General features: G+C 41.0%; 2 protein-coding genes across 2 annotated transcripts in view; one reads left to right on the top strand and one right to left on the bottom strand.

Annotated features, from left to right (window-relative positions):
- The window catches only part of dffa (DNA fragmentation factor, alpha polypeptide), a 29,586-nt gene extending 15,715 nt beyond the window's left edge, over positions 1 to 13,871 (bottom strand). Inside the window, exons 1-5 of the mRNA XM_064922919.1 lie at positions 13,669 to 13,871; positions 2,323 to 2,481; positions 1,848 to 2,005; positions 1,405 to 1,600; positions 1,005 to 1,132 (exon numbers count right to left, since the gene is read on the bottom strand). Coding sequence (XP_064778991.1) covers positions 1,005 to 1,132; positions 1,405 to 1,600; positions 1,848 to 2,005; positions 2,323 to 2,481; positions 13,669 to 13,858 — 831 coding nt within the window. The 5' untranslated portion in view covers positions 13,859 to 13,871. The remainder of the gene's footprint in view (positions 1 to 1,004; positions 1,133 to 1,404; positions 1,601 to 1,847; positions 2,006 to 2,322; positions 2,482 to 13,668) is intronic.
- A 1,810-nt stretch (positions 13,872 to 15,681) lies between these two features.
- pex14 (peroxisomal biogenesis factor 14) overlaps positions 15,682 to 27,001 on the top strand; it is a 106,039-nt gene continuing 94,719 nt past the window's right edge. The window contains exon 1 of the mRNA XM_064922918.1: positions 15,682 to 15,800. Within this exon, the coding sequence (XP_064778990.1) occupies positions 15,765 to 15,800 (36 nt within the window). The 5' untranslated portion in view covers positions 15,682 to 15,764. The remainder of the gene's footprint in view (positions 15,801 to 27,001) is intronic.

Here is a 27,001-nt window from a genome sequence, read left to right as displayed (position 1 = left end):
ATAGGATAGTCTCTGCGCTGTATAGACATGGCAGAGATTTGCATTAGTTGCTCATGGTTCATGAATGTCAATGGACCACATTGGAATAATATAATGCGGACTTAATAAGTAAATGTTCTTACATTCATTATGTTCAATGTAATTGATATTGTTTTACAGATAATTGACTTGGGAGACAAGAGGCTCAGAGTATACTTAGTGTTGTGAAAAGCCCTTGATCTTGGATTTCAAACAGATACAGTTGGGACAAAAATGGTATTCAATATAAGAAATGCAATTCCTTGGTATAGAGTGATGTTATTAGAACTGCTCTAAACTTATTTTTTGTTGTCAGGATTACTTGGCATATTTACAGACACTTGTACTAAAAAAAATACATGTATGTAGTTTGGTTTGGTGATAGAGTTAACAACTTGATAAAATATGTACTTAGGCAGCCTATTTTCACATGCTGTGTATACTGAAATCAAGAGTGCAGAGGGATAGTGCCACCAAGTGGACAGAATATAGAAATTCTCACATATACTGTAGTTGTAGCCTTCACATTTCGCTCATGTCACCACATGACAATAGAAACAATTTCATGCGTCCAAATTCTCTACCCTTCTACCTTAACTGTGCGTTTGTTCACTTCCCTTCATGGATTTAAAAGGGAAGGAGCTGTGTAATAAACTCCCTCTAACCTATGCTTACACTAATCCAATGCTTTAAAATACGTGGGGAGAAGTGAACCCTTTCAGGAGAATTGGGACGCAATCCAGTACATCTAAATAATGGAAAGTATTTCTCTCCTGTTCGTTTTTTTCTGTGCACTAAACTGAATAACTTAGGACATATCACTGTGATACTGTGGATACCTACCAGGGACTTTGTTTTCACAATGCATGCCCTTTCATATCAATGCAGATTAAGGAGAGTAGACAAGGAGAGGGGTCCACTTTAGTCTATTAATGTGATCCTGTATAACCAAATGCAGCGTTTAGCCGTTGGTCTTTGTGACATACCTGCAGCTCCTCATTGGAGAGCCTGGTCTCAGGGCTCGTTTTACCCTTGAGAACCATCAGCGTTCTGGACATGAATCCTGATGCCGGATCTACCGCCAGCCCGTCTGTCACATCCCCATCACCTGACCCTGTGAGACATGGGTTATGGTAGAACACGATCACTCTCACAACACAACTTGGCTGAGCCAGAGGTTTAGAGGCAATATTTCAGGGCTAGTTGTCTATTGCTTAAAGAATGGCTCCATCTAGTGACAAAAAAGCCACATACTGCTTTTACATAAACTATCACAACTTTTGAGTTGAAGTTAAAATGCCTTCCCTCACTTCAAATGGCATTTCCACTCACATAGGTGGATCTTCTAACAGATTGATCCCATTTTATTCCTGATAGCGCTCTCACCGTCATTTCTAGGCTCTGCCTCTTGACTGTCTTCTCTCTCCACTGCCTTGAGGTAGAGCTGGAGCAGTTCCTTGGACTGTCGCTCTTCCTCCCTGCGGTCCAACACTCTCTGTAGAGTGTCCTGGAGATTCAGCGCCTTCCTCTCCGGGAAGCCCAGGGCTGAGGCCAGCTCTAAACAAGGCACGTCCACTAGGGTCTGGAACACGCAACATGTATAGTTATTCTCGCTATTACACATACAGCTATCCTCAAGCACATAAACATAATGCAAAGAGGGCTTTGTATTGAAGTAGTATACACAATATTTATACCATACCCGCTGTAGCCATAAATGTTGTTTTTATCTGATGGAATAGGACCTAAATTTAACAAGATATTCTATATTCATACATTTAAATGTGAGAGGGGGGATGGAGGTGGAAATGTTATTGAGGTTACCCTACTTGTAATTCTGCCTCCGACATCAGTATGATGCTGGCCAGGTCCTTCTTGAGTTGCTGGGCCAGGTAGAACCAGGGCTCGATCCCACTGACTGAGCTATCCACAGCATCGCTCTCAAGATTCACAGACTCCCTGGTCATCCAAGCTGTGCCGCCATCAACTACAGTAGCATGGTATAAAATCACTATGCGTTAGTATGGGAATGCAACCTGGGAGAGCTAAGACCGATGACCAATGCCACGTAATGAAAGAACAGAGTTAACTAGTTAGCTCAAAAAACAAGCAAAGAAACAAACATACTCTTGGAATATAGGCATATAATGTCAGAGGATGTGCTTTCCCAAGAGGTTGGCTCAAACTGCAGATAGATCAACTTAGAAACCGCAAAATGACGGATCACACAATAGTAGGCTTAAACAATGACTATAGCCTAATATGACAATACATATTTGCATTGACAGAACAGAAAAAGCTTACTTCTTCGTAGTGGGGCCCACGTCTCTTTTTCATGCAAGAGCATAAACTTTGTGTTTGTAGGTAAGCACAAGAAATAGGCCTCATCTTCAACTATTGTCCCATCATCTTCTAATACCACAGAGACGGAGGTACTTGGGCTAAACCCAAGAGATTCGCTTCCTGGGAGGTAGAATTACAGAAAATTGCAGGTACATAAAACATGTATATGGAATGAATGATTACTGACACTTTACTTGAACTTGCCACCATAACAAGAGCTTCATAGCATGCATCACTCATAACTTAGAAATGATAAATGTAATAATGTAATGACAACTATATGCGTAGCAGTATTTAACCTTGACACCCTGATCATACCACCTGCATGAGTGTCATGAGCACTTCATGAATATAAATGGTCAGAAAACATAGTATGATGACAAAAGTCACAATAGGCAAAACATACCCCAGGGGGATTCCCTGAAACCCATAGCCCTTTAAGCTAACCTTTGCTAACTTATTGATATCAGAAGCACCTGACAGGGATGAATGCAGAAGCAGTACAGGGCACCATTTGTGGCTGAGAGACAGTTAAGTGGAACATTGCACTTCTGCATTGCTGCATGCTCACTGGAGTGTAATAGGCCTAGATGAAGTGTGTTGCTATCTTTCATTTGTAGTTTGCAGTTGTGTAGCGGAGGGTAAACGCAGTTTACCAACGTTTTCTTTTTGCCCATCAATGTTCTACTTTGTGCAGACCAGCGATCAGAGTTTACACCCCACTTGATTTTTTTATTAACCTTTATTTAACGAGGCAAGTCAGTTAAGAACAAATTCTTATTTACAATGACGGCCTAGGAACAGTGGGTTAACTGCCTTGTTCAGGGGCAGAATGACAGATTTATACCTTTTCAGCTTGGGGATTCGATCTAGCAACCTTTCAGTTACTGGCCCAATGCTCTAACCACTAGGCTACCTGCCGCCCCTATTTACATCACTGTTAGTTTGGTACAGTACTTACTTGCATTATTATATAGCTACAGTGCATTCAGAAAGTATCCACACCACTTGACTTATTCCTCATTTTGTTGTGTTACAGCCTGAATTCCAAATTGATTAAATAGATTTGTTTCTCACCCATCTACACACAATACCCCATAATGACAATCATGTTTTTAGAAACTGTTGCAAATGTATTGAAAAATCAAATACAGAAATACCTCATTTACATAAGTATTCAAATCCATGAGTGAATACATGTTAGAATCACCTTTGGCAGCGATTACAGCTGTGAGTCTTTTCTAGGTACGTCTCTAAGAGCTTTGCACACCTGGATTGTACAACATTTTTACATTATTCAAGCTCTGTCAAATTGGTTGTTGATCATTGCTAGACAGCCATTGTCAAGTTTGCCATAGATGTTCAAGTCGATTTCAGCTAAAACTGTAACCAGACCACCCAGGAACATTAAATGTTGTCTTGAAGCAACTCCAGTGTATATTTGACCTTGTGTTTTAGGTCCTGCTGAAAGGTGAATTTGTCTTCTAGTATATGTTGAAAAGCAGACAGCCAGGTTTTCCTCTAAGATTTTGCTTGTGATTAGCTCTATTCCATTTATTTTTATCCTAAAAAACTCCCTAGTCCTTTTCAATGACAAGCATACCCATAATGAACATAGACAGGGCTCTAACTCTCCTAGCTCCACAATGAAATAGGGTGCAGGCCAGGCATCAGGCTGTTAGCCAGCCTGCCAGCTTAGTGGAGTCTGCCACTAGCACAATCAGTGTAGTCAGCTCAGCTATCCCCATTGAGACCGTGTCTGTACCTCGACCTAGGTTGGGCAAAACTAAACATGGCAGTGTTCTCCTTAGCAATCTCACTAGAGTAAAGACCTCCTCCATTCCTGCCATTATTGAAAGAGATATTGTGATTATTATTATTGTGATAGCTCACATCTCAAAATAGGGCTACTTAATGTTAGATCCCTCACTTCCAAGGCAGTTATAGTCAATGAACTCATCACTGATCATAATCTTGATGTGATTGGCCTGACTGAAACATGGCTTAAGCCTGATGAATTTACTGTGTTAAATGAGGCCTCACCTCCTGGTTACACTAGTGACCATATCCCCCGCGCATCCCACAAAGGCGGAGGTGTTGCTAACATTTACGATAGCACATTTCAAGTTACAAAAAAATAAAAAACTATGCTTTCGTCTTTTGAGCTTCTAGTCATGAAATCTTTGCAGCCTACTCACTTTTTATAGCTACGGTTTACAGGCCTCCTGGGCCATATACAGCATTCCCCACTGAGTTCCCTGAATTCCTATCGGACCTTGTAGTCATAGCAGATAATATTCTAAGTTTTGGTGACTTTAACATTCACATGGAAAAGTCCACAAACCCACTCAAAAGTCTTTCAGAGCCATCATCGACTCAGTGGGTTTTGTCCAACATGTCTCCGGACCTACTCACTGCCACAGTCATACTCTGGACCTAGTTTTGTCCCATGGAATAAATGTTTTCCTCAAAATCCTGGACTATCGGACCACCATTTTATTACATTTGCAATCGCAACAAATCTGCTCAGACCCCAACCAAGGATCATCAAAAGTTGTGCTATAAAATTCTCAGACAACCCAAAGATTCCTTGATGCCCTTCCAGACTCCCTCTGCCTACGGACGTCAGAGGACAAAAATCAGTTAACCAATGTTACGGATACAAGTATCCTGTGTGTGTATCCTGTGTGTGTGTTTCTTTTCTCTCCTCCCCTCACAGGTGAAAATCCTCACTCCCCAATCAGTCACCAATCCAATCATCAATCACAAGACATACCTCCTCTTGTTTCTATCACAGTTCCTTTCCCTTGGTTTAAAAACCCTGTCAGTTGTTTGCTCTAGAGCTCAATCTCTCTGAAAATGCCATGTCTCTAGGTCTCTGTGTTTCACTCTCTCTTTGTGTATTAACCTCTCTTTTTTGTTTGAGCACCTCCATAGCATTTTGTCCTCACCTGTGAGTATTGTTTTTGGTTATGGTGTTCGTTTGTTTGCTGGTGGGAAAAGGGGAAAACAAGACAAGTTGCCCATGGGCATACACTACCGTAGTTAGACTTTGTTAAATACACTAGTTAGAACTGGGCGGACCACCCACTGTATTTTTGGTTAGTTAGCTGTTGTTAAAGTAGGCTTGTCTTGCTTAGGGGTGTTTTTGAATACTTATTGTTTCTTTCCTTGGGTCCAGCTCAGCCCCTTTTCCTGCTTCCCCCCCCCCCCCCCACACACAAACACTTACCGTGTGTTTTCAAATAAACCTTGAGTTTGACGGTAGATTTCAGTTGTCCTGGTTATTTCGTTCACACTTTTTTACTTTGTCACTATTATAATTTGCCTGAGTTATGTTATGGGTCTCATTACCATCCCCCCATAGACTGTTGGGCCAAAAGGGATTTGTAACAACCACCTAACTGAGGAACTCAATTTAACCTTGAGCAATACCCTAGATGCACCCCTACAAACATTTGTCACAAGAAACTAGCTCCCTGGTATACAGAAAATACCCGAGCTCTGAAGCAAGCTTCCAGATAATTGGAACGGAAATGGTGCCACACCAAACTGGAAGACTTCCGACTAGCTTCGAAAGACAGTACCGTGCAGTATCGAAGAAGAGAATAACAACAATCCAAAATGTATTTTTGATATTGTCACAAAGCTAACTAAGAAGCAGCATTCCTCGAGAGGATGGCTTTCACTTCAGCAGTAATAAATTCATGAACTTCTTTGAGGAAAAGATCATGATTATTAGAAAGCAAATTATGGACTCCTCTTTAAATCTGCGTATTACTCCAAAGCTCAGCTGTCCTGAGTCTGCACAACTCTGTCAGGACATAGGATCAAGGGAGACACTCAAGTGTTTAGTACTATATCTCTTGACACAATGATGAAAATAATCATGGCCTCTAAACCTTCAAGCTGCATACTGGACCCTATTCCAACTAAACTACTGAAAGAGCTGCTTCCTGTGCTTGGCCCTCCTATGTTGACCATAATAAACGGCTCTCTATCCACCGGATGTGTACCAAACTCACTAAAAGTGGCAGTAATAAAGCCTCTCTTGAAAAAGCCAAACCTTGACCCAGAAAATATAAACTAAAATCTGCCTATATCGAATCTTCCATTCCTCTCATATTTTTTAGAAAAGGCTGTTGCGCAGCAACTCACTGCCTTCCTGAAGACAATGTATACAAAATGCTTCAGGCTGGTTTTAGACCCCATCATAGCACTGAGACTGCACTTGTGATGATTGTAAATTACCTCTTAATGGCGTCAGACCGAGGCTCTGCATCTGCCCTCGTGCTCCTAGACCTCAGTGCTGCTTTTGATACCCTCGATCACATTCTTTTGGACAGATTGGAAACCCAAATTGGTCTACACGGACAAGTTCTGGCCTGGTTTAGATCTTATCTGTCGGACAAATCAACTGTAAATTTCGGTGTCACTCAAGGTTCCATTTTAGGGCCACTATTGTTTTCAATATATATTTTACCTTTTGGGGATGTCATTCGTAAACATAATGGTAACTTTCACTGCTATGCGGATGACACACAGCTGTACATTTTGATGAAACATGGTGAAGCCCCAAAATTGCACTCGCTGGAAGCCTGCATTTCAGTCATAAGGAAGTGCATGGCTGCAAACTTTCTACTTTTAAAATCGGACAAAACAGAGATGCTTGTTCTAGGTCCCAAGAAACAAAAGAGATCTTCTGTTGAATCTGACAATTAATCTTGATGGTTGTACAGTCTCAAATAAAACTGAAGGACCTCGGCGTTACTCTGGACCCTGATTTCTCTTTTGACGAACATATCAAGACTGTTTCAAGGACAGCTTATTTTAATCTACGTAACATTGCAAAACTCAGACGTTTTCTGTCCAAAAATGATTCAGAAAAATGTATCCATGCTTTTGTCACTTCTAGGTCTAGACTACTGCAATGTTCTACTTTCCGGCTACCCGGATAAAGCACTAAATAAACTTCAGTTAGTGATAAATATGGCTGCAAGAATCCTGACTAGAACCAAAAATTTGATAATATTACTCCAGTGCTGGCCTCCCGACACTGGCTTCCTGTTAAGGCAAGGGCTGATTTCAAGGTTTTACTGCTAACCTACAAAACATATGGGCTTGCTCCTACCCATCTTTCCAATTTGGCCTTGCCGTACATACCGACACGTACGCTACGGTAACAAGACGCAGGCCTCCTAATTGTCCCTAGAATTTCTAAGCAAACAGCTGGAGGCAGGGCTTTCTCCTACAGAGCTCCATTTTTATGGAATGGTCTGCCTACCTATGTGAGAGATGCAGACTCGGTCTCAACCTTATAAGTCTTTACTGAAGACTCATCTCTTCAGTGGGTCATATTATTGAGTGTAGTCTGGCCCAGGAGTGTGAAGGTGAACTGAAAGGCACTGGAGCAACAAACCGCCCTTGCTGTCTCTGCCTGGCCGGTTCCCCTCTCTCCACTGGGATTCTCTGCCTCTAACCCTATTACAGGGGCTGAGTCACTGGCTTACTGGTGCTCTTCCATGCCGTCACTAGGAGGGGTGCGTCACTTGAGTGGGTTGAGTCACTGACTTGGTCTTCCTGTCCTTGGGTTGTGCCGTGGCGGAGAACTTTGTGGGCTATACCCGGCCTTGTCTCATGATGGTAAGTTGGTGGTTATAGATATCCCTCTAGTGGTGTGGGGGCTGTGCTTTGGAAAAGTGGGTGGGGTTATATCCTGCCTGTTTGGCCCTGTCCGGGGGTATCATCAGATGGGGCCACAGTGTCTCCTGACCCCTCCTGTCTCAGCCTACAGTATTTACGCTGCAGTAGTTTATGTGTCGGGGGTTAGGGTCAGTCTGTTATATCTGGAGTATTTCTCCTGCCTTTTCCGGTGTCCTGTGTGAATTTAAGTATGCTCGCTCTAATTCTCTCTCTCTCGGAGGACCATGCCTCAGGACTACCTGGCATGATGACTCCTTGCTGTTTGACCATGCTGGTCATTTATGAACATTTGAACATCTTGGCCATGTCCTGATATAATCTTCACCCGGCACAGCCAGAAGAGGACTGGCCATCCCTCATAGCCTGGTACCTATCTAGGTTTTTTCCTAGGGAGTTTTTCCTAGCCACCGTGCTTCTACATCTGTATTGCTTGCTGTTTGGGGTTTTAGGCTGGGTTTCTGTACAGCACTTTGAGATATCAGCTGATGTAGGAAGGGCTATATAAATACATTTAATAACGATGCAGCCACCGCCATGCTTGAAAATATGAAGAGTGGTACTCAGTGATGTGTTTGACCCAAAGATAACACTTTGTATTCAAAACAGGATGGATGTTTTGGAATATCTTTACAAGCTCCCCTTTTTTCACTCTGTCAATTAGGTTAGTATTGTAGACTAACTACAATGTTGTTGATTCATCCTATCACAGATATGAAACTCTGTTTTAACGTCAACATTGGCGTCATGGTGAAATCCCTGAGCAGTTTTCCTTCCTCTCCGGCAAGTGAGTTAGGAAGGATGCCTGTATCTTTATAGTGACCGGGTGTATACATACACCATCCAAAGTGTAATTAATAGCTTCACCCATGCTGAAAGGGATGTTCAATGTCTGTTTTTTAAAATAACAATCCTCCCCATCTTCCAATAGGTGCCCTTCTTTGCGAGGCTTTGGAAAGCCTCGCTGGTCTTTGTGGTTGAAATTCACTGCTCGACTGAGGAATCTTACAGATAATTGTATGTGTCTGGTGCAGAGATGAGGTAGTCATTCAAAAATCATATTAAAACACTATTGCACTGTGACCCAAAATCTCAACGTAATCCATTTTAAAATCAGGCTGTAACACAACAAAATGTGGAAAAGGTCAAGGAGTGTGAATACTTTCTGAAGGCACTGTAGGTATTACCACAAAACACATGATTATACTTTATCTAGTAGTATTCTAGATCTTGTGTCCAGGCCAGGGATGTGAGCTTTGTTAAGACAGCACCACGCCTAGTGAGTAGCATTTTAGGAATTTAAGGGATGTCCCATAGAGGTTTGAGGTAAAATGTGTTTTATATTGGATACTCGGTTCTCTTCATCACGAGCTATTGAACCAAGCCTTCCATGGCTATGAAGATGGTATATTTTGATTCAGGGATGGATGGAAAACAATCCACAATGTTTTTATTACATAAAATAAAAAGTCAGATTTAAGATTTCAATCGTCAATAGCTCTTATAGAAATGGCGTGCCATGACTATGGAAATTATCAAGTGCTGCCCCATAACAAGGACAAGCAGCTACAATCATAGCTATGGTCTATGATCTTTGCCTTTCTTTCCACAAACACACACAATGCTGTTTTTTGGTTGCTATTTTAGTGACTCGTCAGTAGCCTACTGAATCGCATCGGTAAGATAGTCATTCATTTGACTGCCTAATTTGCATAACATCTTGACCAACTTGCTCTCCAAATCCACTGCTGTTTTCTCCTCTGCTGATCTCAGCGATCACTGCCTACATCCGTTATGAGTTCGCAGTCAAACGACCACCCCTCATCACTGTCAAACGCTCCCTAAAACACTTCTGCGAGCAAGCCTTTCTAATCAACCTGGCTCGGGTATCCTGGAAGGATATTGACCTCATCCCGTCAGTAGAGGATGCCTGGACGTTCTTTAAAAGTAATTTCCTCACCATCTAAAATAAGCATGCCTTTCAATTATTTTTAGAACTAAGAACAGATATAGCCCTTGGTTCACTCCAGACCTGACTGCCCTCGACCAGCACAAAAACTTCCTGGACTAGCATAGAATAGTACCCGCGATATGCAACTTTTCAGAGAAGTCAGGAACCAATACACGCAGTCAGTTAGGAAAGCAAAGGCTAGCTTTTTCAAACAGAAATTTGCATCCTGTAGCTCTAACTCAAAAGTTTTGGGACACTAAAGTCCATGGAGAATAAGAGCACCTCCTCCCAGCTGCCCACTGCACTGAGGCTGGGAAACACTGTCACCACCGATAAATCCACGATAATCGATCATTTCAATAAGCATTTCTCTACGGCTAGCCATGCTTTCAACCTGGCTACCCCAACAGCTACTTGCCCAAGCCTCCTCAGCTTCTCCTTCACCCAAATAGCAGATGTTCTGAAAGAGCTGCAAAACCTGTACCCTCTGTACCTTCTGTAAAATTATCCGCCTCCATTGTTGCAACCCATATTACCAGTCTGTTCAACCTCTCTTTTGTATCGTCCGAGATTCCTAAAGATTGGAAAGCTGCCGTGGTCATCCCCCTCTTCAAAGGGGGTGACACTCTAGATCCAAATCCTTCCTGCCTTTCTAAAGTCTTCGAAAGTCAAGTTAACAAACTGACTATTTTGAATCCCACCGTAACTTCTCCGCTGTGCAATCCGGATTCCGAGCTGGTCAACCACGCTCAAGGTACTAAACGATATCATAACCACCATTGATAAAAGACAGTACTGTGCAGCCATCTTCATCGACCTGGCCAAGGATTTCGACTCTGTCGAGGTACGATGAGAGTCGAAAGCCTTGGCCAGGCCGATGAAGACGACTGCACAGTACTGTCTTTTATCAATGGTGGTTGATATCGTTTAGTACCTTTAGCGTGGCTGAGGTACACCTTGAGCATGGCCGACCAGCCCGGAAACCGGATTGCACACCGTATTCTTATCGGCAGACTGAACAGCCTCAGTTTCTCAAATGACTGCCTCGCCTGGTTCACCAACTACTTCTCAGATAGTGTTCAGTGTGTCAAATCGGAGGGCCTGTTGTCCGGACCTCTGGCAGTCACTATGGGGGTACCACAGGGTTCAATTCTCGGGCCGACTCTTTTCTCTGTATATATCAACAATGTCGCTCTTGCTCCGGGTGATTCCCTGATCCACCTCTACGCAGATGACACCATTCTGTGCACATCTGGCCCTTCTTTGGACACTGTGTTAACAACCCTCCAGGCAAGCTTCAATGCCATACAACAATCCTGAGGCCTCCAACTGCTCTTAAAACGCTAGTAAAACTAAATGCATGCTTTTCAACCGATCACTGCCCGCACCCACCCGCCCAACTAGCATCACTACTCTGGACGGTTCTGACTTAGAATATGTGGACAACTACAAATACCTATGTGTCTGGCTAGACTGTAAACTCTCCTTCCAGACTCATTAAACATCTACAATCCAATTCCAATCTCCAATTCTATCCATTCAATCCATCTCCAATCCAATTCCTATTTCGCAACAAAGCCTCCTTCACTTACGCCGCCAAACATACCCTCGTAAAACTGACTATCCTACTGATCCTCGACTTCGGCGATGTCATTTACAAAATAGCCTCCAACACTCTACTCAGCAAATTGGATCCAGTTTATCACAGCGCCATCCGTTTTGTCACCAAAGCCCCATATACCACTCTCACCACTGCGACCTGTATGCTCTCGTCGGCTGGCCCTCGCTACATATTCATCGCCAGACCCACTGGCTCCAGGTCATTTATAAGTCTTCGCTAGGTAAAGCTCCACCTTATCTCAGCTCACTGGTCACGATAACCACACCCACCGGTAGCACACGCTCCAGCAGGTTTTTCTCACTGGTCATCCCCAAAGCCAACACCTACTTTGGCAGCCTTTCCTTCCAGTTCTCTGCTGCCAATGACTGGAACGAATTGCAAAAATCGCTGAAGTTGGAGACTTATATTGCCCTCACTAACATTAAACATCAGCTATCAGAGCAGCTAACTGATCACTGCAGCTGTGCACAGCCCATCTGTAAATAGCCCATCCAATCTATCTACCTCATCCCCATATTGTTTTTATTTACTTTCTTTTGCACACCAATATTTCTACTTGCACATTTATCACTCCAGAGTTAATTTGCTAAATTGTAATTACTTTGCTACTATGGCCTATTTATTGCCTTACCTCCTCACACCATTTGCACACACTGTATATAGACTTTCTATTGTGTTATTGACTGTACATTTGTTTATTCCATGTGTAACTCTGTTGTTTGTGTCAGTGCTTTGCTTTATCTTGGCCAGGTCGCAGTTGTAAATGAGAACTTGTTCTCAACTGGCCTACCTGGTTAAATAAATAAATAAATAAATATTTTTTAAATGGACATTTCTAAATAGTTCAACTTAATGTTTGTCATCTCCAGCACCACCCCAACATCGACATATGTTAAAGTGGCACATGTTTATGTTTTGTAGTAAAACAATAGAGGAAGACAAGTGCTTCCAATGATATAAACCAATTAGCAGACAATTAGTAGGCAACTGGTTAAAAGCACACAATGCACACCGATGTCATTGGATGTTGATGTGGTACTGGAGATTATGAATGAAGTTTTTTTTTTTTTTTTTTTACATTTCCCTTTAACATGTATGGGCCCAGAACTTAAATGAACAACTGTTTATTTTAGAGACACATTTTCCTATTTGTATGATTTAAAAATGTAATTTAAAAAAAACGTTTTTTTAAAGATAATTCAGGCTATTTACTTTATTTCTGTTTTAATAAAATACATAATTTTAAGAACAAATATAATTGTGGCAATTCATATCTTAAAGTAAAATACTTTCATCTCAAGAGAAGATAGGTTAAATGTAAAAACAAATTAAAAGGTGTAATGTTCTCTTACTTAGAAAATATTCCTTATCAGGTAGGACCTTGTCGATATCCTAAAAAACGAACAAGAAAAAAAGTATGGATTGTTCTCCATCCACCCCTGATTCCGAAATATATCTTCATCTTCATGGCATGGTTGGTTCAATAACCATTGACTAGAGAAAACAGATATACACCGAATATCCAGTATACAACTAATTTTACCTCGGTCTGCTGAAGTGCCATATCTAATTCAATCAAGTTTGTACAAGTCGAATATGTAGAGCACACAGAGCAAAATGCTGCTCATACAGTTTCCAGAATGTAGTGATGATTCACGAATATTAGAGATCATCGTTGACTGCCAGTGGATTTCCCAATGAACGAATAATAGATACTGTAAACATTATATGATTAAACAGCTGATACAGTGGCAACGTATGCTGCAACATACAGATACCTACCTACCTGGCGCTAGGCTAGCAAAATGTATTCTGCATTGGGGGTTTTATTTATATGACACGTAGTTACAATGACTTGTCTTCATTAAGGAGGAATGCATGTTCCCAGCTGATCAGGAATACTATCTATAGTAGCTACCAAAACTGTTATAACACACGCACAGATAGCTACAGAAAAGTTAGTTAACAACCTTAGCTAGCTAACTTAGCTAGTTGTAGTTGGCTAGACAGCTGTTTACAACATTCATTAGCGTACCTTTAATCTTTAGTTGGTCCAGAGAAGGAACTACCAAACCGTATGATTGTTGTCGCGTAAAATTACAGACCTTACAAGGTTTTAGTTCAGACATCACTCTTTTGTTATGCCGAAAGTTAAATAACCTTACGGAAGTTTGCTGCATGCACCTTCTTGGCAGATTCAAACGCGAACACGGAAGTCCTGACATGATGTCATGGGAAATGTAGTGTTATGCGATTTAAAGTCAAAGTTCTGATTTTGAAAAGTAAAAAAATAAATGCATATAAAAAATAAAATGAAATATATATGAAAAAAATATATATATCCAAACCTAACCTAACAGTCGTTCACGGTATGCACCTTCTTGACATATCCGCAAAAACGGAAGTCCTGAGCTTGGAACTAAGCCCTAATGGGAAATGTAGTGTTTTGTTATTTAAAGTCAAACGGACCTGATTTTGAACAAAGTTGAATAAGGAAAAAAATAATATATAAATATATATATATCACAGGAGGTTGGTGGCACCTTAATTGGGGAGGACGGGCTCGTGGTAATGGCTGTAGAGGAATGAGTAGAATAGAGTAGAATGGTATATAGACGACACCATTCTGTATACTTCTGGCCCTTCTTTGGACACTGTGTTAACAACCCTCCAGGCAAGCTTCAATGCCATACAACTCTCCTTCCGTGGCCTCCAATTGCTCTTAAATACAAGTAAAACTAAATGCATTCTCTTCAACCGATCGCTACCCGCACCTGCCCGCCTGTCCAACATCACTACTCTGGACGGCTCTGACTTAGAATACGTGGACAACTACAAATACTTAGGTGTCAACTCTGTAAACTCTCCTTCCAGACCCAAAATCAAACATCTCCAATCCAAAGTTAAATCTAGAATTGGCTTCCTATTTCGCAACAAAGCATCCTTCACTCATGCTGCCAAACATACCCTTGTAAAACTGACCATCCTACCAATCCTCGACTTTGGCGATGTCATTTACAAAATAGCCTCCAATACCCTACTCAACAAATTGGATGCAGTCTATCACAGTGCAATCCGTTTTGTCACCAATACCCATATACTACCCACCATTGCAACCTGTACGCTCTCGTTGGCTGGCCCTCGCTTCATACTCGTCGCCAAACCCCACTGGCTCCATGTCATCTACAAGACCCTGCTAGGTAAAGTCCCCCCTTATCTCAGCTCGCTGGTCACCATAGCATCTCCCACCTGTAGCACACGCTCCAGCAGGTATATCTCTCTGGTCACTCCCAAAACCAATTCTTTCTTTGGCCGCCTCTCCTTCCAGTTCTCTGCTGCCAATGACTGGAACGAACTACAAAAATCTCTGAAACTGGAAACACTTATCTCCCTCACTAGCTTTAAGCACCAACTGTCAGAGCAGCTCACAGATGACCTAATCTGTACATAGCCCACCTATATTTTAGCCCAAACAACTACCTCTTTCCCTACTGTATTTAATTTTATTTATTTATTTTGCTCCTTTGCACCCCATTATTTTTATTTCTACTTTGCACATTCTTCCATTGCAAATCTACCATTCCAGTGTTTTACATGCTATATTGTATTTACTTTGCCACCATGGCCTTTTTTTGCCTTTACCTCCCTTATCTCACCTCATTTGCTCACATCGTATATAGACTTGTTGATACTGTATTATTGACTATGTTTGTTTTACTCCATGTGTAACTATGTGTCGTTGCATGTGTCAAACTGCTTTGCTTTATCTTGGCCAGGTCGCAATTGTAAATGAGAACTTGTTCTCAACTTGCCTACCTGGTTAAATAAAGGTGAAATTAAAAGAAAATAGTATCATGTAGTATCAAATACTCCCCTCAGCAATCTCCACTGATTTATATGAATTTCTTTAAACTAAATATGCAGGTTTAAAAAAATAAAAAAATAAACAATTATATATATATATATATCTCGATCTAATCAGAAAATAATATTTACTATATTGCCTCAACATAATAGAAGGAACGAAAAAAAACAACAGCATAATGTCGGAGTTTTAGTCCAGTCGTCCTTATTCAGGCCTAAGCAATCGTTCCCGAATGAATCGATTTGAAGAGGAGTAGGCTGGGAAAGATGGCATCTTCTGAACAACCTGATCCGCAAACACAGGTCTCTATTTTTACTTTCATACCTTATATAATGGTTTGTAGTTGCATATTGCACTTCCTTGAACCTATGAATTACATTTGCTTGAACCTATGAATTAGCTATGATTAAGCTAGACAGCTAACGTTAGTTGCTAGCTTGGTCTAGCTTGCTAGCTCGAAAAAGTTTCAATGTTTCTGTGTTGACAGGTGAAGGCCACGACACTACCCATACTTTCTATACATGTGAAAGTCATGTAGCTATCATGGTGTGTATGTAGGTAATAGTTCAACGAGAATCGCAAATGTCAATGCTCTAGCTAGCGAAGTAATAGCGCTCGAAAACCCTTCTACATAAATAGGGTTTTCAGCGTTTGCATTTTCCCACATTTGGCCCTATGCGAACTACAATTTCGACGTTGTGTTTTAGAAAAGCAAATAGTCGAAGCTTTCAAACCGGGTTTCTAAACATATGATGACATGCTCAGCGAGAAATAATCTTTAAAATAAAAAAGACACATGTATGCCCTTTACAGACAGACTTTACGGCACGTTGACTGTAAAAAAAAGAAAGAAAGTAAAATCGGTCAATGTGGGTGGACTATTTTAATTAATCCATTGAATATACACCATTACCAAAAAAATCCATTATTAATTAATTTTAGGCAGGTCCTAAGAAAACGATAATAAAATGTATTTTCAAAAGAATAGAATGGCATATTCACATGAAATCAATAGTTATTTTGTTAATTAAATAGACAAGACAGACTTAGGCTAACCTGATCACAGTCAACACCAAAGGCTAAGAATATAATGGAAATATAAAAAATAAAATACAAATCATATTTTTCCCACACAACTTGTGCCACGACAACGTGTGGAACCCCTGTCATATAAAAAGGGATATGTTGAAACATAGCCCAAGGCAAGCCCATGCCTTTTTGATCCACGTTTCATCTCTTTCCTGCTAGAGGTCGAACGATTAATCCCGATTAATTAGAGACGATTTCAAGTTTTCATAAGAATCGGTAATCTTCCTTTTTCGATGCCGATTATGGCCAATTACATTGCAATCCACGAGGAAACTGTGGCAGGCTTGACTGCCTTTTACGGGAGTGCAGCGTCAAAAGGACCTAGTAGGTTGCAAAGAGCCAAGGTAAGTTGCTAGCTAGCATTGAATGTATCTTATAAAAAACAATCAATCTTCACATAATCACTAGTTAGCTACACATGACTGATGATATTACTAGGTTAACTAGCTTGTCATGTGTTGCATATAATCAATGCGATGCCTGTTAATTTATCATCGATTCACAGCCTACTTCAACTTCGCCAAACGGGTTATGATTTAAGAAAAGCGCATTGCTGAAAAAAGCACAGTCTTTGCACAAATGTACCTAACCATAAACATCAATGCCTTTCTTAATATCAATACACAGAAGTATATATTTTTAAAACTGCATATTTAGTTTAAAGAAATTCATGTTCGCAGGCAATATTAACTAGAGAAATTGTGTTCAATTTCAACTTGCGTTCAGTGCAAGCAGAGGCAAGGTATATGCAACAGTTTGGGCCGCCTGGCTTGTTGCGAACTGTGAACTAATTAGCCAGAATTTTACATAATTAACAACAACATTGAAGGTTGTACAATGTAACAGCAATATTTAGACTTAGGGTTGCCACCCGTTCAATAAAATACGGAACGGTTCCTTATTTCACTGAAAGAATAAATGTTTTGTTTTCAAAATGTTAGTTTCCGGATTTGACCATATTGACCAAAAACTCGTATTTCTGTGTTTATTATATTATAATTAAGTCTATGATTTGATATTTGATAGAGCAATCTGACTGAGCGGCGGTTGGCAGCAGCAGGCTCGTAAGTATTCATTCAAACAGCACTTTACTGCATTTGCCAGCAGCTCTTAGCAATGCTTGAAGCACAGTACTGTTTATGACTTCAAGCCTATCAACTCCCGAGATTAGGCTGGCAGTACTAAAGTGCCTATAAGAACATCCAATAGTGAAAGGTATATGAAATACAAATGGTATAGAGAGAAATAGTTGACGCGTTATAATTCCTATAATAACTACAACCTAAAACGTCTTAACTGGGAATATTGAACCACCAGCTTTCATATGTTCTAAGCAAGGAACTTTAACATGAGCTTTTTTACATAGCACATATTGCACTTTTACTTTCTTCTCCAACACTGTGTTTTTGCATTATTTAAACCAAATTGAACATGTTTCATTATTTATTTGAGACTAAATAATTTTATTTATGTATTATGTTAAAATAAGTGTTCATTGTTCATTCAGTATTGTTGTAATTGTCATTATCACAATAAAATAAAAATCGGCCGATTTTTATTTTTTTTTTTTTTTTATTTTTTTTTAAATGGCACCGGCCTTTTTTGGTCCTCCAATAATCGGTAACGGCATTGAAAAATCATAATCGGTCAACCTCTATTTCCTACCCTCACTCTGCTTTGTGGTGTAGGGTCTTACATCGAGAGTATCTTCGTGAAGATACAGATTGAAAGTATAGATTGCTATAATTTTCTAACATTTTAGTCTCATGTTGATATTTCACACCATCCACAGGATTTTGGAGTTGCCTATATGCGATCGAGCAAAATGATCGGCCTACACTTGATTTAGGCTACGTTATAGCATGCTAAATATTTCTGATCAGTGATAGATGAGCAAACGAATAAGTGAGCTGCCACCGCATTCCCACTTGCCCAGCTAGTAATCACATTGATTAAGTGTGTTATTGAAATATAGTTTGATCTTTTAGAAATTAAGCAAATTGATTGCACCCAAATTGGCCATCATAATTTAAAGGATTCATATGATATTCAACAAATATAGTACCCAACATCCATAATTAAGACATGAGGAATTCCCAAAAATGGTCAAAAGCCACCCACATAAAATCCACCCCCCCACTCAAACTCTACACTAATCCCATCCCAAAGACCAGAATACAATAGGAGTTGTCTCTGTCTGACAAGTAGTGGCTTGGAGTATTGTTTCTTCATACCATGTGGCCGAATGCCTTTCCATTAAATGTGGTGATGGTTAGGGTCCTTTTCACTGTTCAGAGATGTTAGTCAATGAAGTCATTCACCTTAATATCCCATTATACAGTATGATAGTTTTAAAATGAGCTGTTCCTGCTATACTGCCCCACTCTTTTATCCAGTTTCCTGGTCTCCTGTGTTTATACAATGGATTTACAACTTTGGGTAGAAAACCAATAACGTTTGCTCATGATGAAAACAAAGTGTGTGTTCATCCTCACAATTAAAAATAGTCCTCTATGAAAGCAATTCCAATCAAAGTTTATTGGTCGCATACACAGTTTTGCAGATGTTATCGCAGGTGCAGGGAAATGCTCATATTTCTAGCTCCAACAATGCAGCAATATCGAGCAATACAATAACAATACACACATTATCCAAAAGTAGAAAAAATAACAAGAAATTAAGACTTATCAGAACGATCGATGTCAAAGTCCGGAATATAAATAAATATATATGTACTGTATGTGAATGTGTGTGTGTATATAGACTGTATGGACAGTATATGTATAGAAAATGTGTGTACATATAGGATGAGCCAAGACTAAAATACAGTATATACAGTACCATTTGGACACACTTACTCATTCCATCGTTTTTCATTTTTTTAAACTATTTTCTAAGTTGTAGAATAATAGTGAAGACATCAACTATGAAATAACACATATGGAATCATGCAGTAACCAAACAAGTGTTAAACAAATCAAAATATATTTTATCCTTGAGATTCTTCAAAGTAGCCACCCTTTGTCTTTGACAGATTTGCACACTCTTGGCATTCTCTCAACCAGCTTCATGAGGTAGTCACCTGGAATGCGGTTCAATTAACAGGTGTGGCTTGTTAAAAGCTAATTTGTGGAGTTTCTTTCCTTAATGCATTTGAGCCAATCGCTTGTGTTCTGATCATGTAGGGGTGATATTCAGAAGATATCCCTATTTGGTAAAATACCAAGTCCATATCAAGGCAAGAACAGCTCAAGTAAACAAAGAGACACGACAGTCCATCATTACATTAAGACGTGAAGGTCAGTCAATCCGGAAAATTTCAAGAACTTTCAATGCTTCTTCAAGTACAGTTGCAAAAACCATCAAGCGCTATGATGAAACTGGCTCTCATGAGGACCGCCACAGGAAAGGAAGACCCATAAATACCTCTGCTGCAGATGATACGTTCATTAGAGTTAACTGCACCTCAGATTGCAGCCCAAATAAATGCTTCACAGAGTTCAAGTAACAGACACATCTCAACATCAACTGTTCATTGGAAACTGCGTGAATCAGGCTTTCATGGTTGTCTTGCTACCAAGAAACATGAGCTATGGACATTAGACTGGTGGAAATCTGTCCTTTGGTCTGGTGAGTCCAGAGATTTTTGGTTCCAAACGCTGTGTCTTTGTGAGATACAGAGTAGGTGAACGGATGATCTCCGCATGTGGTTCCCACCTGAAACATGGAGGTGCTTTGCTGGTGACCCTGTCGGTGATTTATTTAGAATTCAAGGCATACTTAACCTGCATGGCTACCTTAGCATTCTGCAGCAATACTCCTTCAAGACTGTTGGAAAAGCATTCCAGGTGAAGATGGTTGAGAGAATGCCAGGAGTGTGCAAAGCTGTCATCAAATTTATTTTGATTTATTTAACACTTTTTTTGGGGGGTTACTACATGCTTCCATGTGTTATTTTGTAGTTGTGATGTCTTCACTATTATTTTACAGTGTAGAAAATAATAAAAATAAAGAAAAACCTGTGAATGAGTAGGTGTCCAAACTTTTGTCTGGTACTGTTCATATAGTGGTGGGTAAAACAGTGTGTAAACATTATATTAAAGTTACCAATCAACGACTCTATGTACATAGGTTAGTGTAACCGGTGTGAAATGGCTAGCTAGTTAGCGGGGTGCGCCTTAATAGCCTTTCAATCGGTGACATCGCTCGCTCTGAGACCTTGAAGTAGTTGTTTCCCTTGCTCTGCAAGGGCTGTGGCTTTTGAGGTATTTGAAGGTTTGGTTTGTTAAATGTGAATAGCCATGTGTCAGTTTTCATAGTTTACTTCGCTACTTGAGTCATCTCTCTCCGCTCTTTCTCTCCGTGCCACTATCCACACAGACACTGTCACACAAGGAGCGTATTCAATGTTACTCAACCACGAGATACTTGCGTTCATTCAGCATGGCCAATGCAACACATGCAACAATGTTGATGACAACAATGCTGTTTTCACTTTGCTTCTTAATTTAAATCCACTAGCATTCTATAATAACACAAATAGTTTGTGTTTCTTACATCAGCAAGTTTGTATTTTCTTAGCAAGTTGCCCTAAATCTTGTGAGGCTCTAATTGTTCGCCACTAATGCTAACAGTCAAGTTCTTCCACACCGATCTCGATAAACCATTTCTGTATCGACTTCGCTTTTTGCACAGGGGCATTGTCATGCTGAAACAGGCAAGGGCCTTCCCCAAACTGATGCCACAAAGTTGGAAGCGTAGAATCTTCTAGAATGTCATTGTATGCTGTAGCGTTTAGATTTGCCTTCAATGGAATTTAGGGGCCTAGCCCATGAAAAATAGGCCCAGACTATTATTCGTCCTTCAGCAAACTTTACAGTTAGCTCTAGGGTTTTTCTGGAAATTTTCCATGTGCAGTTGAGTCCTGAAATTTTGCTTAAATTCATAAAAAAAATAGCTTAACAGGGAACCTTTTTTGTGGGATACACAAGGCAATTCTAGGTCTTGTGGCATAAATCAAATCAAATGTTATTTGTCACATACACATGGTTAGCAGATGTTAATGTGAGTGTAGCGAAATGCTTGTGCTTCTAGTTCCGACAATGCAGTAATAACCAACAAGTAATCTAACTAACAATTTCAAAACTACTGTCTTATACACACAAGTGTAAGGGGATAAAGAATATGTACATAAAGATGTATGAATGAGTGATGGTACAGAGCAGCATAGGCAAGATACAGTAGATGGTAACGAGTACAGTATATACATATGAGATGAGTATGTAAATAAAGTGGCTAGTGATACATGTATTCCATAATGATGCAGTAGATGATATAGAGTACAGTATATATGTATACATATGAGATGAATAATGTAGGGTATGTAAACATTATATTAGGTAGCATTGTTTAAAGTGGCTAGTGATATATTTTACATCATTTCCCATCAATTCCCATTATTAAAGTGGCTGGAGTTGAGTCAGTGTGTTGGCAGCAGCCACTCAATGTTAGTGGTGGCTGTTTAACAGTCTGATGGCCTTGAGATAGAAGCTGTTTTTCGGTCTCTCGGTCCCAGCTTTGATGCACCTGTACTGACCTCGCCTTCTGGATGATAGCGGGGTGAACAGGCAGTGGCTGGGTGGTTGTTGTCCTTGATGATCTTTATGGCCTTCTGGTAACATCGGGTGGTGTAGGTGTCCTGGAGGGCAGGTAGTTTGCCCCCGGTGATGCGTTGTGCAGACCTCACTACCCTCTGGAGAGCCTTACGGTTGTGGGCGGAGCAGTTGCCATACCAGGCGGTGATACAGCCCGCCAGGATGCTCTCGATTGTGCATCTGTAGAAGTTTGTGAGTGCTTTTGGTGACAAGCTGAATTTCTTCAGCCTCCTGAGGTGGAAGAGGCGCTGCTGCGCCTTCTTCACGATGCTGTCTGTGTGGGTGGACCAATTCAGTTTGTCTGTGATGTGTATGCCGAGGAACTTAAAACTTACTACACTCTCCACTACTGTTCCATCGACGTGGATAGGGGGGTGTTCCCCAATTCAATGGAATTGCAACCCTCTGCATGCACAGTGTATTCTTCCTTCACATGTACAGCTGATTCTCAAGATCTTGCACACAAATGAGATACTGCTACACTGTCTGAGCTAAGGACTACACGCTTTCTGGTAAGTTTTGATTACAATACTGGGTGAGTATATGTTGTGACATGCATGTTTTTTTGTTAACTAGTAGATAGTAGCCTGCATAAATGTTCTAATCATTTATAACTTGTTAACAATTTCTGCTAGTTAGTTTTTGCCATCATGTGGGTTTTAGCTTGCTTGAGCCTGCTAACTGAGGAGTGTTAATTCACCTGTTTCCATACATGTTTAATTTTAAAACATTTATCTTACAAAGGAGTTGTTTAATCTAACTTCTTAACTATTTGTCTGTACATGGAATTGTATTTGTTTTGTTACAATTTTTTTTCTAATCTTTACAGGAAAGTGCCACAGTCTGATGTGAGGAGACATTTCAGTCTAGCTAATGTAGAAGGAAAAGCTGTGTACATTTGCAAATACTGTGAAGAATGCAACAAAGATGCAGAATCATCTGGCCAAGTGCATGAAGTTCCCTCCAGCGCTCACAACAAGCAACCTCTGACAAAAGTCCCTCTACTCCTATTCGAGGTGAAAATTATGAATCAGACACCTTATCGATAGCAACAGCTCATGGTCCTCCTGGAATCAGAAGTTTTTTTGATTCAATGGAGGAACATAGTCAGAGAAATGCTGATGACTGTCTTGCTCGAGCTGTATATACAACTGGTTCACCTCTGATGCTCACAGGCAATGTGTATTGAAAGAGATTTCTGAATGCTCTTTGCCCAGGATAGACCCCTCTAACCAGACATGCTTTATCTACTCATTTGCTGCATGCAGAGTTCAACAGAGTTCAAGTGAAGGTCAAGCAAATCATAGTGAAAGAAGACTGTATTACAATCATCTCTGATGGGTGGTCGAATGTTCGTGGGCAAGGAATAATTAACTACATCATCTCCACTCCTCAACCAGTATTCTGCAAGAGCACAGACACAAGGGACAACAGACACACCGGTCTCTACATTGCAGATGAGCTGAAGGTAGTCATCAATGACCTTGGTCCACAGAAGGTATTTGCACTGGTGACAGACAATGATGCGAACATGAAGGCTGCTTGGTCTAAAGTGGAAGAGTCCTACCCTCACAGCACACCCATTGGCTGTGCTGCTCATGCATTGGATCTGCTCCTCAAGGACATCATGGCACTGAAAACATTGGATACACTCTACAAGAGAGCCAAGGAAATGGCTAGGTATGTGAAGGGTCATCAAGTTATATCAGCAATCTACCTCACCAAGCAAAGTGAGAAGAAAAAGAGCACCACATTCAAGCTTCCCAGCAACACCCAGGTCTCCAGGAGGGGAAGGAGTCTCCAAGAAATGGCCATATCACAGTCTGCCAAAATGGATCGGATGATCAAGAGGATCCTTCTGGATGATGTGTTTTGGGAAAGAGTGGTAAGCAGCCTAAAACTCCTGCCTGAAGCCCATTCACGCCGCAGCGTACATGTTGAACCCCAAGTATGCTGGCAAAAGCATCCTGTCTTGTGCAGAGATCAACAAGGCATATGGTGTCATCACTACCGTGTCACACCACTGTGGCCTGGATGAGGGCAAGGTTCTTGACAGTCTGGTGAAGTACACTTCCAAGCAAGGGCTTTGGGATGGAGATGCAATATGGCAGTTGTGCCAACATATCTCATCAGCCACCTGGTTGAGGGGACTTTGTGGATCTGAGGCTCTTTCCCCTGTTGCCTCCATCATCCTCCAAATCCCACCAACATCAGCCGCCTCAGAGCTCAACTGGTCTTGTTTGGGAACATACACACCAAAGCACGCAACAGGCTGACCAATACAAGGGTTAAAAAAAAATCGGTGGCCATCCAGGCAAATTTGAGGCTTTTTGAGCTTGACAACGAGCCATCCTCAACAAGGTTGGAAAGTGACAGATGAGGCCTCTGAGTCTGATGTTCAAGAGGTGGACATTGAGGGTGTCCAGGGAGCAGACGTGGAAGCCTTAGAGGAAGACAACCAAAGCTTTAGTTTCCTTTTACAGATGTATGTTGAAAACATTTTTGGGAGATGTGATGGATCATTGGGGATAATTTAATATTCCCTTTTTGTTCAGTGAAATCATCCTAAGTGAAGAGTCAACTCATTTAATTAAAGTTCAATCCATAACTAAATCGTTTTTTTTATTTCTATTGGAAGGATTTAATCATTTGCAAGTATTTCTACTGGTAAGGTAAAATGTTTGTTTCTGTCTCTATATGATATGGCAAGTATATCCAATGCAAAAAACATCTACATTTAAATTATATTAATATTAGTTTCCATATATTTCTGTTAATTCCCACGGAAAGTTTCCACCTCTGAATATTCCCCAAAATGTGCAACCCTAGTTGGCACTACATTCAGGCAGGTAGCGTTCTCCTGGCATCCGCCAAACCCAGATTAGTCCATTGGACTGCGAGATGGTGAAGCGGGACTCATTACTCCAGAGAATGCGTTTCCACTGCTCCAGAGTCCAATGGCGGCGTGCTTTACACCACTCCAGCCGACACTTAGCATTGTGCATGGTGACCTTAAGCTTGTGTGCGGCTGCTCGGCCATGGAAACCCATTTAATGAAGCTCCCGACGAACAGGTTGTGTACTGAAGTTGCTTCCAGAGGCAGATTGGAACTCGGTAGTGAGTGTTGCAATTGAGGACAGACGAGTTTTACGTGCTACACGCTTCAGCACTCGGTGGTCCCGTTCTGTGAGTTTGTGGCCTACCACTTTGCGTCTGAGCCGTTGTTTCTTCTAGATTTTTCCACTTCACAATAACAGCACTTACAGTTGACCGGGGCAGCTCGAGAAGGGCAGAAATTTGATGAACTGACTTGTTGGAAAGGTGGCATCCTATGACGGTTGAAAGTCATTGAGCTCTTCAGTAAGGCCATTCTACTGCCAATGTTTGTCTATGGTGATTACATGGCTGTGTGCTCAATTTTATACACCTGTCAGCAATGGGTGTGGCTGAAATAGCCGAATCCAATAATTTGAAGGGGTGTCCACCTACTTTTGTATATACTTTTTCCACATTTTGTTCATTTACAGCCTTATTCTAAAATGGATTAAAAGTCAAAAAAAGTATTCAAAGTCAAAGATACCTTATTTACGTAAGTGTTCAGACCCTTTGCTATGGGACTCAATTGAGCTCCGGTACCTCCTGTATACATTGATCATCCTTGAGATGTCCCTACAACTTGATTTGTAGTCCACCTGTGGTAAATTCTATTGATTGGACATGATTTGGAAAGGCACACACCTGTCTATATAAGGTCCCACAGTTGACAGTGCCTATCAGAGCAAAAACCAAGCCATGAGGTCGACGCAATTGTCTGTAGAGACCCGAGACAGGATTGTGTCGAGGCACCAACCTGGGGAAGGGTACCAACACATTTCTGCAGCATTGAAGTTCCCCAAGAACACAGTGGCCTCCATTCTTAAAAAGAAGTTTATAACCACCAAGACTCTTCCTAGAGCTGGCCAAACTGAGCAATCGGGGGACAAGGGCCTTGGTCAGGGAGGTTATGAAGAACCCGATGGTCAATCTGACAGAGCTCTTGAGTTCCTCTGTGGAGATGGGAGAAACTTCCAGAAGGACAACCATCTCTGCAGCACTCCACCAATCATGCCTTTATGGTAGAGTGGCCAGACAGAAGCCACTCCTCAGTAAATGTCACATGACAGCCCGTTGGAGTTTTCCAAAAGGCACCTAAAGGACTCCGACCAGGAGAAACGAGGTTCTCTGGTGTGATGACACCAAGATTAAGCTCTTTGGCCTGAATGCCAAGTGTCACATCTGGAGGAAACCTGGCACCATCCCTACGGTGAAGCATGGTGGTGGCAGCATCATGCTGTGGGGTTGTTTTTCAGCGATAGGGGCTGGGAGACTAGCAGAGCACTCAGAACCTTAGACTGGGGGCGACGGTTCATCTTCCAACAGGACAACGACCCAAAGCACACAGCCAAGACAATGTAGGAGTGGCAGACTTGAGGCTGTAATCGCTGCCAAAGTTGCTTCAACAAAGTACTGAATAAAGGGTCTGAATACTTATGTAAATGTAATATTTCAGTTTATTTGTAATAAATTTGCAAAAATTTCTATAAAGCTGTTTTTGCTTGGTTATGAGTTATGTGTAGATTGATGGGGTGGGGTGGGATGGGGAAATCTAATCCATTTTAGAATAAGGATTTAACGTGGAATATTTTCTGAATACACTGTATTGTAGCCTGCCTGGAGTGGACCTGGGTTCGAGCCGTAGTCGTGTCATGTAACAGTTTCCT

Source organism: Oncorhynchus masou, chromosome 18 (assembly GCF_036934945.1).
Source record: "Oncorhynchus masou masou isolate Uvic2021 chromosome 18, UVic_Omas_1.1, whole genome shotgun sequence".
NCBI lineage: Eukaryota > Metazoa > Chordata > Actinopteri > Salmoniformes > Salmonidae > Oncorhynchus > Oncorhynchus masou.
The sequence above is the reverse complement of the archived record's forward strand: the minus strand, read 5'-3'. Positions and strand labels throughout refer to the sequence as shown.